The 20,115-nt window shown below is 36.9% G+C and overlaps 1 protein-coding gene across 1 annotated transcript in view; it reads left to right on the forward strand.

Annotated features, from left to right (window-relative positions):
* OLFM3 (olfactomedin 3) overlaps positions 1–20,115 on the forward strand; it is a 53,374-nt gene that overhangs the window by 20,692 nt on the left and 12,567 nt on the right. Inside the window, exons 2-3 of the mRNA XM_053984537.1 lie at positions 17,147–17,293; positions 19,699–19,854. Coding sequence (XP_053840512.1) covers positions 17,147–17,293; positions 19,699–19,854 — 303 coding nt within the window. The remainder of the gene's footprint in view (positions 1–17,146; positions 17,294–19,698; positions 19,855–20,115) is intronic.

Genomic DNA, 20,115 nt, shown 5'->3' on the forward strand with positions numbered 1-20,115 from the left:
AACCAACAGATCGAGAAAATGGTTTGCTAAGGGAAAAAAAATCAGCAATTTATATGGCTTAAGAAACCATAACCAGGAGTTCTGAAGAATCAAAAATACACAAGAGCTGCAAACAACTTCTGTATAGCTCAGACGTGTAACTTAACAATAAAAAAAAACATGAAAGACTGCCAGCAGCAAAACATGAGGGTTGAATTCAGAATAAGACAAGATTGCTTGAATGTCTCCATTTAGGTGTGTTTTTGTAGCCTTCTTTCCAGGCTCTGTAGCATTCCCATAGACTGTGGGTATAAGTAACTTGTCAAGAAACAAAATAAATGTATTTCAGATCTCTATCAATTTTTCAAAAGAAATAAAGTGCCTAAACTGGTATTTATTCTAAATGTTTTGAAAAACAATTTGTTGCTTAGCCAAAAATATCCATTCTTCTTACTAATAAGCCATTGAATTTATGTGAAATGACTTGATTGACAAGTTTCTGAGGATCAAAAAGTCATTTACAACCTAAGGACTTGTCTTTGACCTATTAATAACTGAATAAAAGGAAACATTTTGTTTTATATTAGTAATTTAACAAAATCCCCAATGATAAATTTATTATTTTAAATTCATTAGAATATTTTAAATTCATACTATGGATGAAAAATGGGCATGTCACAAACTTTATCTACAGAGTTTCTCTTTAACTCATGAACTTCTCTGTATCCTGAGTTCAGTGAACAGTGGATCAAAAATCTCACAGTCCAGAGCAGAGCTTAACAATGTGAGCAAAGGTAATCTATCCAAACCAGGAGCATTGTGATAGAGCTCTGGTGTAAATCATGCAAGTCACACTCGGCCTTTAGAAACTGGTTTTGACTATAATGAGCACAAACTGTCTGCAGAGTGGCTGTCATGTAATTAAGTTACTCCAGAGCTAAAACTTTATTTTAAGACTCCCCTTGAATCCCTCCAGGAAAATGTGGTATAAAATCAGGTTGGATTTTGTTGAAGTGCCCTTCAGGAAATGATTTGTATTGTCTGTAAAACGTGTGTGTGGTAGTAAAACAAAAAGATCTTCCAACAGGGATAATTTAGGAAAGTATTATTAACAGTCTTCAGGCTAAAGTTGTCATCCCTTGCATCAGCTATAAGACCTGCAGAAGTCTGTTTCCTAAACAGTCCAAAGCAGATGAGAAGCTGCAACAAACTAATGCTTGGTTTCTTGGTTTATTTCTTCTGAAAAAGCCAGTGTCTTAAATTTTCAGTTACTGCCTGTTCATTAGGAAGCTTTCCTGTTATTCCTGATGGTCCCCTGCTAAAATCCTGCATTAATGTGCCTGCCTGCCTTCTCCTTGACCACGAGAGAGAAGTAGGAGCACAGACAGAAGGTGTTTCCCTGCAGCAGCCATATTTTCATACTAGAGAATGTATTTTCACCTTCTTTTTTCTTCATTATATGCTACATTTAAAAAAAAAAAAACTAATAAAACTAATTCTTTCAAATAGCCCTATGGCATTCCATCTGGCCCCAAAGATAAATATTTTCCCAAAGCACTGGCTGAAGTAGATTCCATCTGGAATCACTTTTCTCCTTATTTGTGACAGATTGACTCTGTTATATTCATAAGAAAACAAATAAGCAATAATTTGTTCCATCAAAAAGCAAAAAGTCAATAAAAAAATTATGTGTGAAATACAGTGTCTTCAGTTTCCCACTTTTGAGTTCCACAATTTATCTTCAGCATCTTCCTATTTCTGTCAAACCATCTCTTTTTATATAGATTTTAAATCATTTTATTCTAGTTGTAAATCAAAAATGAATCTTCAAAGCTAACAATTATAAGCCTTAGTGCTTTTTTTATTGCTATTTAAGTATCTTAACACCACAAGCACTTTGACAAATTGGCTAAGGCTTTTTTTCAGTTTCATGTTAGTAACTTTTACTGTAATTGTTTAATGTTTTGGTGCTTTTTTAGAAGTGGGAGATGGGAATCTTGGCCAAGAATATACTAATGCAAGACAAAAACTCAGAACAGAATTTTTGCTTGGCCAGGACAGAGGGCTATAAAATACAGATAAGAACTTTATAGTCTGAACTGTACAGTGGCTTTGATTGAAATTTCCTGTTCTTTTTTTGTGGTCCTTGATATGAGTTTGTGCATGTTTTTAAAATTTAGAATTTAAAATTTAAAATTGTGTTTTTGGATTTGGACTTTTCAGGAGCTCCAGCACAAGTTTTGTGTCCAAAGTTATTTTTTGCCCTTGTACAAATAGCTCTACTTTCTGTAGCACTGCTAGCCAAGCTGCAGAAGCTAATTACAAGATTTAGTAGAAATGTTTTATTAAATTTCTCTGCCATTTGCTAATAAGTTAGTTAAATCTCCCTGTAAAATTAATATCAAATCTTGAAGGTTATGTAAATGCCTTCATTAATCAAAATCTTGGCCCTTTTTTATTAATTAGATCTAAAAGCTTATGTAAAACTTCACCAAGCATTGCCCATGAATTTTATTCTCATAGGCACATTGCTAAGCCATCCTTTAAAGACTCACTGACTGTGATTCTCAGTTGGTGAATTTCCCCCCATTAAGTCTAAAAAGAATGCCTGCATTGAACTTCTTGTGGACAAAAACATTTTCCTCTGTAAATGAAATCTTTGCTTCTGAGCTGTTCACTGATGCTTACTCCTCACACATTTCATATTTTTCTCCTGTGAGATAATAGTGGTGTTTTAATTTTGATATTGTAAACAGAGGATTATGATTGCACACGGCGATTAAGTGGTGGAGATGATAAAAGAATAGCCTAAAGTGCTGAAGAGACATTTAAAAATATAGGTTATGGAGAGTGTCAGTAAACACAAGGCTTCTGATGGGGTATCACCTGAGTCTTCATCATTTAAATTCCACTGTTGTCAGTTCACTAAATCCCACAAAACTGCAAAATTCCAGTCATGTCCTAAATTGGGAATGACCTTGTTTCTTTTGATCATAAACTGCAACAGTAAAAGAATGACTGTAATGTGACTTGATGTGCATTGTTAAGAATTTTTTAGAATACATTTTCATCTTCATTTGGAAGATGAAAAGTGAAATTTTTGTGTGGGGTAAGTCATTGATCAGTTTGGTGTCAGAAGTGCTTACTGAGCTGTAGCAGCTTTGTTCCCTTCCACTGTCACAGCCTGGAGTATCAGACACTGCTCTGCACAACTGCAAAGGCACAAAGCCCAGCCATTCCCACCAGCTCCTCAACTGCTGCAACCCTGTCTCTATAGCTGAAAAACCACCCAGTATTAGTCCAAGACCACAACTTCCTAACTCAGAGAACAGGATTCAATGCCTCTTTTAGAGACACAAGAAGGGGATAAAGGATAACACATGACAGGATGAAGAATTGTAGGTGTTGAAATTATTAACCTTTAAGTACCACCATGCAAGCTTCATACTTATATTATGAACATAGTTGTTTAGATTGTCTCCAGTTTTCATTTTCCACAAGTTTGAAAAAATACCTACATTTATGTCAGTGTTTACTTTGGCTCACAAGTTTCTGTGCTAGTTTTTCAAGAGGTTTCAATGTACACCACTTTCTTATAATCAAAAGAATATGACCTCTCCTAATAGTTGCTAACTGCTGCCCATATGGATTTTTCTGAGCATTGTGCTGATACTGGAAGTCTACAGAGTTGTGTGGCAATCACATCTGAGTCAAACCCCTGGTAGAATGGAGGAAGGGAAGTCAGAATTCAAATCACTTATTTCAAAGCAATGTAGAGATCTCTGGTTTTCCAATACATTTGCTGAGCCTGAGATCCTGGAATATCATGAACTGTATGAATGACAGTAGCCTTATTTGTCTCTAAGAAGAGGCAACTAAGAGTATTAATGTTCAGGATTTTAAGTCTCAAGGAAGAGTCTCAACCTTCACACAGCAGGCAGTGTGCCCAAGGTGACAGAATGACCAGGCTGAGGATGGGCACACGACCATGGCTGCCACTGTGCCCATGCATAAATACTAAATTTAGTTTAAAAGGTGCTTTGAATTGTCTTTTAGGCATCTTTCTTTTGGTATATTCATGTGACAAGGTAGGAGCAAAGAGGCAGTAATCCTTAATATATCGCCACTAAATATGTCTCAGTTTTTTCAGATTTCCCCATCTCTTCCTTCCTGCAGCATTTTTTCCTTCCTCAGAGTTTTACAAAGTTGTAAACTTTTCATGTTCAGAGTAGCTTTTACAATCTTGTTTCTCACCTATATGCAGAAATCTCAATCATCCAAATCAATATTTAGGAAATTGGCATTTTATCATTTCAGGGAAATGGTAGCCAAGATTAAACCACACATTATTTAGTTTTTATTTATTTATACAAGCCACTGTTACTGCCTGAGAGATAAGAACACCGATCTTTAGAAGATCTGGGACGTATTTGGGTTTTTTTTATATTTCTATTTGGCATTCGTTGCTGTGCATTACAGAAGTGCATTTCCCACAGTACTACCTTCAGACAACAGCACCAATTTAATAAAGTTCTCTTTTTGCTCACAGGGGGCTGGGAACAGAATTTTGGACCTTCAAATTTGACACTCAAATTCCTCATCTCTGAGAAGCTGCAATTGCTAATAGCATTCTGGTCCTCAGCAGTCCTATTGAGGGGAGCACCCATTCCTTATAAGGATGGATTTAACTCAACCCCTCAGGGTTACACACCAATTTAAATGATTTTAGTAAAAAAAGAAAAAAAAATAGGGTAAAGGGGAAGATTAATAGAAATGAGCAATTGAATCCCTTAAAGTGAAATATTATTTAAAGCTTTCATTTCTGTTCTGTAAAACATAAATAGGAAATTTAAAAGGCAGCAAGAAAAACAATATGTCATAACTTCAGTAATGTTTGTGGTATATTCTCTATTATTTTTCTTCAAGTAATACAATTTTGATTCCCAAATAAACAGCTTCAGTTCTCAGAATTATTTCGTTCAGAAACTTCCAGGATTGTTAAAGCTTTAGAAAATAGCAAGTGCTTGCTTTCTATACCCTTATTTAAACATAGAAGTGTTTTACAGCATCTGGGATCATGCTTTGTGGCATATCCATACATTGCTTTACCCACTACTGAAGCACAGCATATTTCACTGTGCTGAAACACAGCACCTGGCTCATTGTACTCAAAGCACTGCACAGCATTTAGAACAGGTTAAGTATCCACCTGAAACTGCAAGAAGCATTTGTTTGACAGAACAGCATTTGTTTCCAGCTAACTGCTGGAATTTGGCCACAGCAATAAACCCTCTGTCTTGCAGGCAAGATTGCCCATGGAATTTTCTCAGTATTCACTTACACTACTTGTAAGCTTTCATCCTTGTTTAAAAGTAAACTAGAACTAGGCCTTCCAGGATGGTGTCAAGAAGCAGAATACATTAAGAATGGATTTGCTTGCAATGAGACACATTTGCAAAATCTTGTTATTTTAAGATGCAGGAAATGTGTGGTGCTTTCTGAACAGAAATGTAATTTTCTTTCTTGGAATTTCTGCCTACAGAAAAAGACCTTTATATTTCAGGAAGGAAATGTTGTTAATGCCACCATTGTTAGAGAATCCCAACAGGAAGATGCTACAGCCTTTAAATGCCATTATCAGTGCCATGCTGGTTACACCAATAAACTCTTGGTTAGTAATGTAGCCTGTGGATTGCCAGTCCACTGGGAGTAAGCTCAGCTCTAAACTTCTGAAGAATTTTTCCCTATTTCATCTCTACAGAGTATATGACAGAGATGCATTAGAAAAGGGTATCAGCATGATGTGACAGTTTAAGAGACTTGCCGAAAGAACGCATGGAACCATGGTGGGATGAACAGCAAGTCAGCAGGATAACCCTCCCCACCTTACTTTTTATTAGTCTTGACAATTATCTGCATTGGGAAATATAGGAGAATACAGCCAAGTGTTTCTGTAATGCAAAGCTGTAAATTTACAAAGAACAGACAAAGACTTGCTTATCAGAATGCAGCAGAAATCAAAGAGTAGATAGTTCCTTTGCTCTCAGTTCCAAAGACAGCACTTGGCCAATGCAAATACAGCCATACAGCATGCAGCTGCTAAATAAAGAGGAGATGAGCTGATTTCTGGGCTCTGAGGGACAGCTCCTTTCCACACAGCAGAACTAGTCTTTCCCTCTTAAAATGCTGCATCCGTGTCTAAACCATCTAACTGAATCATGCCCAGGCATAAAAGGAAAAGGTAATTGGGGTGTGTGGCACCAACAAACACTATTTGCTGTGGGCCAGCATTCAACCCCATACCCCAACCCTTTTGTATTTTAAGTGCAGAGATACCCCACTAAGTCTTTTCCCAAAGACAAAATTCCCCTTTGACAGGGAATTTTGTTTTGCAGACCCTTTCCACTTCATTCATTCCTGTCTTCTCACTTGCAAAGATTCAAGGAGATTTTAAAAAGGCACTGAACAAATTTACCTGTATCTATTAAATGTGACATTCCACATGCAAGCTCCAGTTCAGGGGTCTGTAAGTGCTGACTGCAGAGCTGTAAGCTTGCATTAACCAGAGGATGGGCCAGCTATACTGCCTATTCTCAGTCTAAATGCACTATGGCTCTAAGTAGCTTAGGTCTCTGTTTTCAAACATCTACTTACAGTCAGAGCCAGCTGAAATAATTTATTTTATTAAATTACTACAGAATTTACTGATTTTCATGGCTCAAGCTCTCTCCAGGATTATATATGATCGAGCTTCATGGGGAATTTCAGTTTCAGCTCCTTTAATTTCTTAAAATTTATTCTCTATGAAAGCCAGCTCACCTACCTCATCCAGCCTCAACAGAAAAATACACATTTTCAAGATGGAAAACCAAAATTGTACATTAAGCATGAAAATTACTTTAGGAGGAATTCTCTATAAATTCTCATATCCAATCCATACACTTTTCAAAGGAAAGCAAAACTGCAACAAATTCCAGTCCCAGAACCATCCAACATTGCATCCTGCCATTCTGTGCATGCTCAGAGCAAGATAAGGGATCCCAGAATCCTCTAAAAATATACAGATTTCCAGCCTCTGTTAAAGGAAAAAGGACTGTCTGCACGATCATTAGTCATTATCTACTAAATAGATGTCTCCATATATTTTAGAAAATATGGTCTTTCTCCCATTAGATCGATTATCATATCACACACTCAAGGGAAAAGCTTATGAGGTTTTATTGAGTACCTGACATAAATGTTATTGAAAATTAAAATGGCAGGAAATCAACAGAAGAAGATTTTATTTCACTTAGTCCTTCCCCACCTATTTGTTTTTCCCAGCTGTTTCAATTAACTGCAGAATGCCCATCGTGCTTCCTGTTTCAGTCAATTCTCATAATGAACTAATTCTTCTGTAGAGACACTACCTTGTTATTCTGTACACTTGGGATTTGCTAACAGCAGAACACAAGAGAACAGGTGTGAAAAAAACATGAAAATGTTCTTTAATGTATTCATTCAAAATAAGTTCCCTGAAGCCTGAAAAATGAACAAGCTAAGACCACTTCAGAAAGGTCACCTCAAGAGCATTGGTACAGAAGCATGTAATGGACAACAGACTAAAAATCCCTTGCTCAATACTTCTCAAAGTGGAGACACCTGACTGCAGAATGTCACTATAATGAGCTGTGAAAAGAGATTTTCTAGACAGGGCACATCCCTCTCAAACTGCCCTTAAAAAAGCCTGGATATTGCTACTCACAAGTAGCACTGCAAAGCCACAGGGTTTTGTTGAACAAAAACAGAGTAAAATGAAGGCACAGTTCTCTAAATTCAGAACTGCAATTGAACTGGTAGCACAAGTTTGTGCTTTCTCAGTCCATCTGCAGCTCTATGAATGTTAATTGCCATTCCAGTTCTGAGAACTTTCTTTGTACATGCATTAATCTAATGTGAATAAATAATCATGCTCAGGAACATGACTAATGAACTGCCATTTTTTAAACCAATGTACTGCTGAGCACAATATATCACATGAAGATAAAGAACTAAATACACTATAGAACAACAGTGCAATGAGGAAAGCTTTGGCTTTTCTTCTTGAGCTTACTTTCTAAACCTAACCTGTCAAAGTACAAACTTGCTGAGATTTAAAGTTCCTGATTTTGCTCTGCTTCAAAGGAATGTAGTTAAGCCAGATGAGCCATGATTGTGCAATCACTTCAACATAAAATTCAAGGTTTCAGGTGTTTCCATGATAGCATTTACCCATGAACACAATTTTGAATTGTAAGAATTTTTTAAGGTAGCATTGTTTTTTTATATATATTAAATACACTGACATCAGGGTTAAGTGGCTGCAGCTGAACTTCACAATTTCCTCTTTCCTACAATCAATGCTTTCCTCTGGCCAGGAGGTAATTCCGTTTTGGGGTGGGTGGCTGGGTATATTTCCACATGCTGCTGACTCAGGACATTTGCTCTGTTGCTGTTCCTAATCCTGACGTTAATTACTTTTTACAGTACAGAGATCCTACTACCTCAGTTGTAATAAGATAATGTTGGGATGTATTCTCATTTTCAGTAGACTTAATCCCTATCAAAATGTAACAGGATCTCAAAGTGAAAGTAAATATCAGAGACCAGAAGAGCCTTTAGACTATTTATTAAATAAGGGTCTTAAATAATACCTTTAATGATCCTAGTAATTTGTAATATAGTAATTGAATATTACAGGACTAGCATACAATAATGTTAACAACACTGAAATTGATACAGATTGACAGAATTTTATGTTAGATCAAAATATGGCATCTGAAGTTATTCTGTATGGATGCTTCAGCTTTTACTGACTTTAGATGAAGTTAACTAAAACAGGAAGTTATACTAGCAGAAATTTAGGGTAATAAAGAATTTTGTTCAAATTTTAGAATTGCTGTTGCATTCTAGCTTTTATTCAGAGCAGTTAATCATAAACTAGAAATGTGAAATTGCAGCTTTAAAATAAAAACCAAGAAAACAGAAAATACAGAGCTGAAATGAAACACAGATCATAAAGTTTTGTTTCTACTTTCTAATAATATGAGAATAACTCTTCAGTTATTCTGTGGCTTCAGGTATGATCTTTGTATATGTGACCTCAGATGTAGAAAAATTTTCTACTCTTTGCTTGCCATTTTTTAATTTACCCACTTATTTATGGTAAAATACAGCTAAGATTATTTTAACGCTTAATTTCCTTAACAACAAAGGGGTTTGAACACTTACACAATCTGGTAAAAACACCAACAAAATACATTTTCATTGAGTATTTCCACTGTTCAGGAAGGAAACATTTTTAAGACTGTTCTCATGCACATCTTCTGTAGCAGTAGTGCTCTGAAGCAATACTTGACAATGGGTACACAAAAATATCAGATACACAGAATATTGACAGTCCCACCGAGCACGTGCTGTCCCTGTCTGTGTAAGCACACCCGGGGCTGGCATTACATTTGCAGCTGCTATGTATTTGCAGCCCTAGAAGAAAAGGTTTTCAGCTCAGGGTGAGCTCACTCCTGCAGCCCCCAGGCTCCCAGACACTTGTGCAAGCTGCCCTCATCCCTGCACTGCAGCACAGAGGGGCTTTAAAGCCCCTGTGCAGCTACGGCAGATCTGAATTCAGCACCGTGGGGATGCCAGAGCTCTGGTAATGTTAAATTCTATAACCAGCCAAGGGGACTAGAGGATCACCTCCTGCTGAGTTCTTTAAAGACGTGTCCAGCAGCAGCACTTGGAATCACAAGGCAGCAAGCTTTCTCTTTTGCAGTTAAACCAGTTGGAAGAAAATTAAGTGCTAAACTGCATTAATGAATATTCTGTCACAAGAACCAAGGAGCATATCATCTGTTAGGAATAATCATAATAACTCAACAAACAGCATTCTTTCCAGGAACTGACAATACCCTAGATAAAGGATAATCAGCAGTAAATTTTAATCTGGGCATCAGAAAAGTCTTTTATTGCCTTTTGAATGTATTTTGTCCAATGTTAAAAATTCAGGAGGAGACCAATTACATTCTTCTGTGAAACAGCAAATGTTGAAGAGAAGAAAACCAAAAATGTCAAAGCTGCAATTCAGTGTGGTAAAACAAAATTCTGTCATTACATTCAGGAAATGTCCTGGAACCAAGGGGATTAGTGTGCCTATTAAACTTCTGAAAGAGGACAGGAATAGAAAAAGGTGATAAAATTGATGAATTAGAATCTCTTTTTGTATTAGATCTAGATAGGATGCTGAGACACTTCAGAAGAATCTAATAAAACTGGAAAATTATCCAACATTATCAAATGTTACCTAATCCATATTGAAAGTAATCAGTGGAGGTCCTTGGGAAATTGACAAATTGCCAATGTAATGTGACAAGCCTCACTTTTGATGTCAGTCTGGACAGTTCAGTTTGCACATGTGTTTAGGGGACAGCTTTGAGCCCCTCTCCACAGAAACACTGGCTCAGGGAAAGGCTCAAATGCCTCCATCCACTAAGCCCTTCATCAGGCTGAGGTAAAAGCCTGACTCAGCTCTCAGTCTCAAAATCACCATATCAAGAATGGACCACAGGGCCTCTCTCTACCGAGAAATGCACATAATGACCATTATCAGGCAATCCAAGCTTATATGAACTTAACCTCCTGAAATATAGAAAATACTCTGAGTAAAACAGCTGTGATCACATAGCCTTTCTCAAATTTGCCATCTATGCACAATTTCTAGCAACAATATATTTCAGTGTGTTTCACTGTATTCAGATCTCTTCAGTGAATTAATTTTTTCAGTATTTGAAACATTTCACAGCTCACATTACTGTGTAACTACCACAAGATATTTAATACCTGGATACACTGATTTTCTATATTCTGTTGCTGGGTGACTCCTTAAGTTTATATAATAGCTCTCAATGGGTTTTTCAATTTCTTTTTTTAAAAAATAAGTTTACATGTGTCTTCCTTAAACTGCAGATAATTATGGAAATCATTCTGAATGGATATTGAAAGACAAATGTCTAGCCTGAATTGGTGCACAAGCTCTGAGAATCTGAAAAACTTTGCAGAGTTACAGTAGCTTTAATAAATACATCCATGTTGAAACACACACATAAATATACATCCCTTCAGTTTCACTGCACACAGGGTTCCTTCATAGCACTGCCAGAAGTCCTTAAGAAAAAGTAATTTGCTTCTCTGAAGCAAATTCAGAAACTAAGTCCATAACTGCCCTGGGGAAAATGCAGTAGCCTGTCTCTCAGCAAACTTTATGCAAGTTTTCTCTTAAATAACTGCCATTAGAAGTCCTCGCTCAGCACTTCTTTTACAAATAATTCTTAAAAAGTAAAGCTGCCCCTATGGCAGAATGATTTCTAGACTGTTTTTTCTGCTTTTCTTCCCCCCCCTATGCTCAATATATGAGCAAGATAAATTGCTACAGAACCTGCAGCTCATTCTACTAGGGAGCAGTAGATTTAACAGCAAAGCCAAAAGAAGTCTCAAAATGTGCAATCCCCAATTTATCTTCTGTTCTCATCCAAGCAGCAATGAAGACATAGTGAGTCTGCCAACCCTGGGAGTAATGCAGTAAATTCTTGCTACAAAAACTTGTAAATTAACAAGAACACTGAGAAATGTGATTCTTCACAGGCTCAATGGTCTTTTATGAACAATAAAGATTTTAATAACAAGCTGTGCAAATAATAAAGTCTCTGATGTTTGTAATTTATGAGAGATCAGCAAATCACAGGAGGTCCAGAAAGGTGTCTGGTGCTTTGAAGAGCAGGCTGACAGTTCTGCCCCTTCCCCATGGACAAGTACAGAACCATATATACTAACAGGCTTGAGCATATTTCTGCCAAAGCACTGATGGGAACTGGGGGGGTTATTTGTGCTCAGGCTTTTGCATTTCAGACAGGAAGACACTGCTCTGCCTGGACTGAACTAATTAAGAGCTAATTGACTGTCTAGCACCTATAAAGAGATAATTCACCCACGCCATCTCCCACGGGAAACTGCAATGACTAGTAGCATAGAAAGGATTGTTTGTTTAATGGTCAGCATAAGACAGTCATAAGTATTTGTTAGTAAGAGCAGAAAGAGGGCAGATGAGGATACGGATGTTTTTAATGGATGATTAAATCTGGGTAGCTTGATCTCCTTTCATGCTGTGGATGTTGTGTGCTGCAGTCACGCCTCTCACTGCCAGCCTGCACTGGGATGATAATCACTCACTATGAAAACTCATTAGCTCCACAGCAATGAGCCCTCCACTGCTGAAGCTTGGTGCTGTTCTTAGTACCATGGCAATGATCTCTAACTGGATGTCCCAAACTCTCCCTTCTCTGGTAGGACTAAACACCACCAGAATAACCACTGCAGATACTCTAGTAAGTAGCTGTTATATGTTGCAAGCTATCTTAATGCTGAATTAGTATTTAAGTGCCAGCAAAAGCATTAGTTTGTTGCCTCTTTGTAAATCTCTTTTTTAGCTACTAATCTTCCTATCATCTCTTAATGCATGCTTCTTTTTGGGCATCATAAAACTGCACATTGGTGAGCATGTTGTGGTCTTTCAATGAAAGGGAAGGTTTCAAAATAGTATCCTTAAATATGTAAGAACAAATGCCTTCATCTTGAGCATGAAGTGCTAAAAAGAGTACAGCAATGTCTTTTCATTTGTCTAGACTGTTCTTCCTATCTTTAATGCTCCAGAAAAATGCATTGTGTTGTTTAGAAAATTATATCTAGCAGTAGCTTTCTTTTTGAAAATTGGATAATGTTACCTAGTAACTATTCGCTACAATATGCAAAGGGTCGGATTCCTTCCTATTTTTCTTTATTGGAATACAGTTAAACAAATAAATAGCTGTTAGAAACAAAATAAAATTGGTATTAGGAGGTTAGATACCAGAATTTTTGAAAGGCTGATAATGGGAATAATACAAATGACAGAAATATCACTTTGTATCATTGACACTCATATACAGCAGCCTCAGTTAATAAAAACCTGCAGGAAAGCTGTGGATAGCTGTGAAATCATGAGAAGCCTAAAAAGTCAAGTAACTTTTTACTTTAGAGGGAACACTATCCTGGTATCAATAAGTTAAATTAGAACATAGTTTTCCTAAATGCTTAGTAAAACACTCTTGTCTATGTATCTTTGTCTATGTATCTTTTTGTGTAACTGCAATCAGATGTTTACATAATAGTAGGTTATGTAAAATATAAATGTAACTATTTGTATAGTAGCTCACAATTCTCAAAATTCAGAATTTTGTAACTAAAAATTTTGCATTTACTAATCAACATGGAATAATTGAATATATGCATGCAGGAAAAATACTACTGCAGAAAATCACTGTATTTACTCTATAAATATTACTACTTCAAAATTAATTACATTGTAAGAAAAATTCTGTTATCTTTTAAAACAGCAAAATGAAAATACAAAGAAAAGCTCTATTTTATTTTTCTTAATTGTAATTTTGTCTCACTGAGTCACAGTATATATTGCTAGTTCTTGTGGCTGTATATTATAAGTAGAAGTTCCTATCACATTTACATCCAATTTTAAAGTTGCAACTGAGTAACTACAAGATGCACACTAGTTATTATAATATATATATATATTTATACACACGCACAAATATATATGTTTGTACTGATATGTTCAGATTCCAAGTAGTACAAAATGTCATGCTCCCCTTGGCTACAGCAGGGCACTGCTGATAGAAATAGAAATGCCTTCTAAATATTATTTCAAGAATGCTCTTTTCACTCATTGAGTTGAGCTATATGCATATTTTTTTTGTTTTGATAAGGGTAACAAGAGTTCCAGTAGAGCTAGGAAAGTGATCATAAAATCTTGATTATCTGAGCTTGGCAACATCTGCCAAATAAAGAAAACATGAATTTCCATCATGTAGGGTTCTTTTTACACAAAACTGAGCACCGCAAATCTGGTACCTTTCTTAAAACTGTAGATGTTAGTTGAAAGACTTTATGCCCCAAGTGCTCAGTAATACCAGGGTCATCACTGACTGATTTTTGGCTGCCATCCAGAGTTCCCCACTTGCAGCTTCTCTAGTGAACTTTGCAGCATGAGCACTTCTCCAGAATTTCTCTCCTACCACATACACAACTCATAAATTGTGTATATTATACAGTGTAAAAAAAGGAAACAACCTCCCAATTTCCTCCCTTCAGCTGGAAGAATTGTACAAGGATGTGGAGTCAGATAAAGGGTCTCCTCTTTTGAGCTCTGTTTCAGGACCAGGGTTGAAATTGCAAGACAAACCAGAAAATACTGTTTGTGTTTAAGCAAACATCCTAAATAAGGTACTGTCCTTTGACCTGTGACTATAGTAACAACAGAGGTAGCTGTAACAGTTTTATTAGAGTATATAAACGTGCTAGTGAAAAAAAAATCTTTCAGAAGTCTTTAATACAGCAGCCTGCCATGGCAGTGGTTAATATTGGACCTTATAGGGACTCCTCTGTTTTCCCCAGATTTTCAAGAGCCAGTAAAAGTTACTATTGTTGTTTTCCACTTATTTCTTTTTTTTCTTGTTTACTAAGGCCTGTCAGCAGTAAGCCTGCATTTGAAAAGTTGATGCAGTAGCTTCTGTAAGGTTTTGATGACTTCTAGCTCTTTTTCTGCACAGCAGTTTCTGCTTGAAGTAGAGATTAAATGTCAAACTAAAACAATAACAGAAAAATAAAGCAAAGTGCACCTTTGCACACATGCATGTTTTTCTCTGCCATCACTCATATTACCTATCCTAATTAATGAAGGAAGCCTAAAATTCCAAATAGAGGGAATCACAGAAAAATTCATAGAACTGTAGCCTAAATTTTGGTACTATACGAGTGCTTATACCATGCTCTTAGTTAACCAGTCTCTCACTGTGAGAAATATTTTCCCAAAGAGAAGTTACCTTTTTAAATCAGATGTATTTTAGATACCATAAAAATACCTACTAAATTAATCATTAAAGTGTTTTTTATTTTCTTAGATAAAGCCTAGAGAGACACTTACAGCCTCTCTGGCATAAATAATTGATAATTTACAGACAGAATTATACAGCTTTACTATGGACTGCATGATCCTGGTGTCTCATACATTGTCCACTGTAGAAAATTTACTTGAATCCAGTGAAACCAGTTCTCCCAGTCTAAATGTAGCAGGCATAAGGCTCAAATATAATAATTTTTCATGAACTTATATTAATTACTAAAGGAATTATAATCAGAAGCTCTGGATTCCTGAACATGTTCCTGAACTTCCACAAAAAACTTAGTTTCCTTGCTGTTGCATGACCACACTGTTTGGCCATAAGTTCTACAAACATGGAAACTACTGGGGTAAATATAGCTTACACTTTTCAAGGGTTACAGCCTTGAAAGGCTTCACTTGATAAAGCTTAGAATTTTAGTAGCTTCTCAAAACCAATTTAAATTGTCTCTGCAGATGTAATTTTATTTCGTTCTTATTGTTCTCCATGTCTTAAGCTAAATTCCCTTTGCTCTAAAAATTAGGATGCAGAGAATGCCATAGAAGCAGTACAATTTAGCACTGAACACTGGTTGTGCCTTTCTAGCAAAAGCTAAGGCAAGATCATCTTTTTACAGGAGAGAGAGAATGGGCAAGGTTGGAAGGGACCACAGTGAGTCCTGTGGTCCAACCTCCCTGCTTAAAGTGATCCTAGAGCACTTGGCACAGGGTTGTGTCAGATGATTCTGGGATGGCTCCAGGCTCCACACGCTCTCTGGTCAATCGGTTCCAGTGCATGGTCAGCTGCACAGTAAAGCAGCTCTTCCTCATGTTCAGGTGGAACTCCCTGGGCATCAGTTCCTGCACATTGCCTCTTGTCCTACTGCTCAGCACCACCAAGCAGAGCCCGGTCCATCCTCTGACACCTCCCTGCAGATGGACACTGATGAGGTCCTCTCTCAGTCATCTCTTCTCAAAGCTCATCAGGCCAAGCTCCCTCATCTCTTCAAGTCACCTACATTATAGCACTTTGGTTTTCCATGCAAAACGTGGCAATAACACAATTCTGATTTTTCTGCTAACTCTGCAGTAGAAGGTCACTGCCATCTTCAATTACTTCTTCAGAGGAGTCACTGTTGTGAAAAGCCTGTGCTCTTTTCTTACCTGAGTCCACAGAGATACTGGCACTGCTTCAGAAATGAGGAACTCTGCACTCCTGCACTAAGCTGCCAGGAAAGCATCAATATCAAAGCTTCTCAGTTTAAATAATCACTTTCTCTGCTGGCACTGAGTACAATTTTGTAATATAAAGAGCAACTGATTCCAAACGTGTCCAGACCAAAATTACTTCAATTATATCCATTAGCATCTGTACCATGAAATTCATCACTCAGTACAATATTAGGAAAGAATAAAGCACAATATTAACTTTAAATTACAGTTTAAAAAGGAAGTTCAAAAACTGTTTCTTGTACCTATTAAGTTCCATCGCTTGAATGCTTTCAGTCATCTCATTATATTGTTTTCCGTCATCCCTACACTATTTCTGTACATCCCATTAAAGAGATACCAAATACCACACAAACATTAATGCAGTTCAGTGTTACCCTGCTCTGCAAACAAATGTGATTTTTTTTTTTTTGCCTTTCTTTCTCAGTTGTGGTTGCTGTAAAAAAGAACAGGTTAGGAATTTCCAGTTTTCTGCTATCCCAAAGTGCTGCTGAGCCAATTCCCACCTGTGAGTCACACACTGTGCTCTCCCCAGGCTCATATGTTTGTTCTTTCCTGTCTTTGTTGTTTCCATTAGTCTAAAGTAGAAGTCATCCAGGCTGAAAGGACATGTTTGTTCTCTGCTGCTGAAAAACTATAATGTCCTTTTGCAAAGAATTAAATCACCTGGTTTGTGCTGAATCACAAGCAGAATACCATTCTCATCCACCCTGGAAACTGTGTGTGCTAAACTCCTCTAGAGAACTATTGCAAAGCTGTGAGAGATGGCAAAACTGGGAAACTACCAAACTAATTAGTTAAGAGTAATACTTGTTGACTAGTAGGAACCTCATTGCAGACACATACTGCAAAAATAAAAATATTCTGCTGCAGTGTTGTTTTCAAACAATAAAAATCAGTTCAGTTCCTTTGATTGTTATTATTTTGTTGTTCCAGACTCAGATTAGCCCCAAGGAAGGGTGGCAAGTTTATAGTTCAGCCCAGGATCCTGATGGCCGTTGCATTTGCACTGTTGTTGCACCTGAACAAAACTTATGTTCGAGAGATGCCAAAAGCAGGCAACTCAGACAACTATTAGAGAAGGTAAGTCTTCCCAAAAAATTCCTCCTCTTGGTCATTAAACTTCCCATGGAAATCTACTGCTTTCCTTCCCAGTTAATGCATAATGAACTAATGAAGAGTTACTTGATAAAAATTGTTATTCAGGGTATATCCCCTATCTGTGTTCTCATCTCTGATTGTTATTTATCTGCTTTCCTTACATCACACCTTTCCCAAGCCAAGTTGCATCTTCTCTCTTAGTCACTCCTCCCAAATTCTTTCTTACATACAACAGGACAGATTTTTCTGTGTAAAATCAGTTACAAATCTCACCTCAAACTAGCTCAGGGATTTAAACTACAGCTCCTGCTTCGATCATATGAGACTGCTGAAGGTCATTTCTCATCTCCTATCAAAAAATAATGAGAGAGACACAACAGCATCTTGAAAACAAACTGTGTAGAGCATAAACAGGTCTAATTTTTTTGTTGTTTCTTTTTCTCAAGTTTATTTATTCATTTTCTGATGGTGCAAATTTTCTAGTATTATCCACTATTGCATATATGATGAAACCAATGAAGTCCTGTTTTGCATCAACAGTAGAATGCTGCAGCTATGAAAACACAAACATTCTGCATTCTCTGTATAAGTAAGCAAGGTTATAGTTACTGTATCACTGCCAGTGGTACAGAACCTGAGGCCTGAGAGAGTGCTTGAACAGCCTCAAAAATCAACATAAAATGTAGACTTGAAAATATATTTGTAGAACACAATTTTTAGTATTTTTCTAGCTATAGAAAAATCATTCCAGTGTTAATATAGTGCCAGATCCCCACAGGTTTTTGCTCTCTGTTCTTTCATGAACTTCAGAGGGACTAGGTTTCCAGTTGACAGAGCCCATAACATGAGATGCATGGAGAGGACATTGATGGACCAGCAGAGAGAAGAGGAGCTGCCTCACCTCCTGGAGTCTGTTTACTTAAGAAAGGAACACTCCAGTCTTTGCTCCAGCATATTCCCCAAATACTCAAATATTACTAAAAAAAACCCCTTTATTTTGAGGTGGGAGGGGTGTAATAAGATCACAGCATTGTTTTAGAGCTGTCACAGAAATGAACCTAAATCACAGCCTCTCAAAGCTATTTTCTTATGATTAGGACTGTGGCAATCATGGATATGTAATGTTGTATTACTACTTCTTGAGTCCATACAGTCTTTTAGGGCCTCTGTGTGAATGTGTCTTCTGCCAAATGGAAATTCTCAAAGTTCTTCCAGCACCCAAAAGACTTTATTTGCCTGCTTTCAACAATTAGATAGGAAAAAAAAAAAAGCCTCTGCATTTTTCATTAAAAATCCTTTCTCAGAACTATTAGTGGCAACTGTACAATAACTAATGTATACTATTTTTAAGAGTAGTTTCTAAATCCATACATTCTGTAGATCATGAGTTAGCTCCAAACTTGAGTATCTCTTGAAATATTGCATATTCTTACAAACCACAGGAGTACTGCTGGGTTTGTCTTTTCTTAGGAAGGTACAATATGTTTTGTTTGAGCCAAAACTTCAATAAAGTGCCTAATACATTTACAGCAGTCTAGTTTTCTCACATTTTAGGAAAACAAAACACTTGCTGAAATAAAATAGCTGCACTTGGAAAATGTGTCATTTTTATGGCCAGCAAAATCATTGCTTTCATAACAGAAACTTTTAAAAGTATGTGTAATTTACTCTGGATGACAGTTACTGTTGCATTACTGTGGTAAAAGTCCTCACTCTAGCTACAAAATCACTTGCTCTACAAAAGTTACCTAAACATTCACTATTTTTCAGCTGAAAAAATAAATAGTGGCTTTTTACCACTGAGACAATTGGTTAAAATTTCTAATTTTACATTTACTTATGGAATTATGGGGAAACACCTCTGTGGTGATTGACACAGCCCAGCTTATCTTTGGGTAGTCTTATGAATGCCTTATATTGAATGATTCTGTAAATGCCTACTTAACAAGGAAAGTCATGCTCCTCATACCAACCAAAATCTCAAATTTCAGTCCTGTCGCTCCCAAAGTGCCTGGAAGGAAATATATGCTATATGAGCACCTTCTGAACCACAGTCACATCTACTACAGGTCTCAAAGTAGACTATTGCCTGACAGCCTTTCCTGACCCCAGTGAAAATGATGCTTAAAGGATCTCTCTCTCTCTCTCTCTCTCTCTCTCTCTCTCTCCCTCTCTTTAGCTCTAAGTAGTCCAAACAATCTTTGGCTTCAAGGCCTTGCCCTGTTCCCCAATATTTGCACCATTGTGCAGTTATGGAATGTAGAACTGTACCGTTGTAGAAATGACCCACAGCTAATTGACAGGAGTGCATTTCATTGCCTGACATTTAACCAGGAACAAAAGCAATGCAACGAAAAGTGCATTTAGAGAGTGTTCTTCTTTAACAGGTTCAGAATATGTCCCAATCTATTGAAGTTTTAAATCTACGGACTCAGAGGGATTTCCAGTATGTTTTAAAAATGGAAACACAAATGAAAGGGCTGAAGGCCAAGTTTCGGCAGATTGAAGATGATCGGAAGACGTTAATGACAAAGCACTTTCAAGTAGGTCCAACTTTTACAGTAACTTCCAAGCCTGCTGGAAACAATGTACTAAGTAACAATGCATGGACTGCTAAGGTCTCAGCTCAAAATGCTCCTACAAGAACACCATTTAAAAGAAAAGCATCATAAATCTTCATTTATGATGATAATCTTTTGCTTTGTTCAATTTAATTGTAATAGGGAAGAATTATTAATTATTAAGTTATTAGAGAAATGTCACTATAAACAGATTCCTGTTCTTTCTGTATCAATGTGCATGTC

This window comes from Vidua macroura, chromosome 9 (assembly GCF_024509145.1).
Source record: "Vidua macroura isolate BioBank_ID:100142 chromosome 9, ASM2450914v1, whole genome shotgun sequence".
NCBI classification, from domain to species: Eukaryota; Metazoa; Chordata; class Aves; order Passeriformes; family Viduidae; genus Vidua; species Vidua macroura.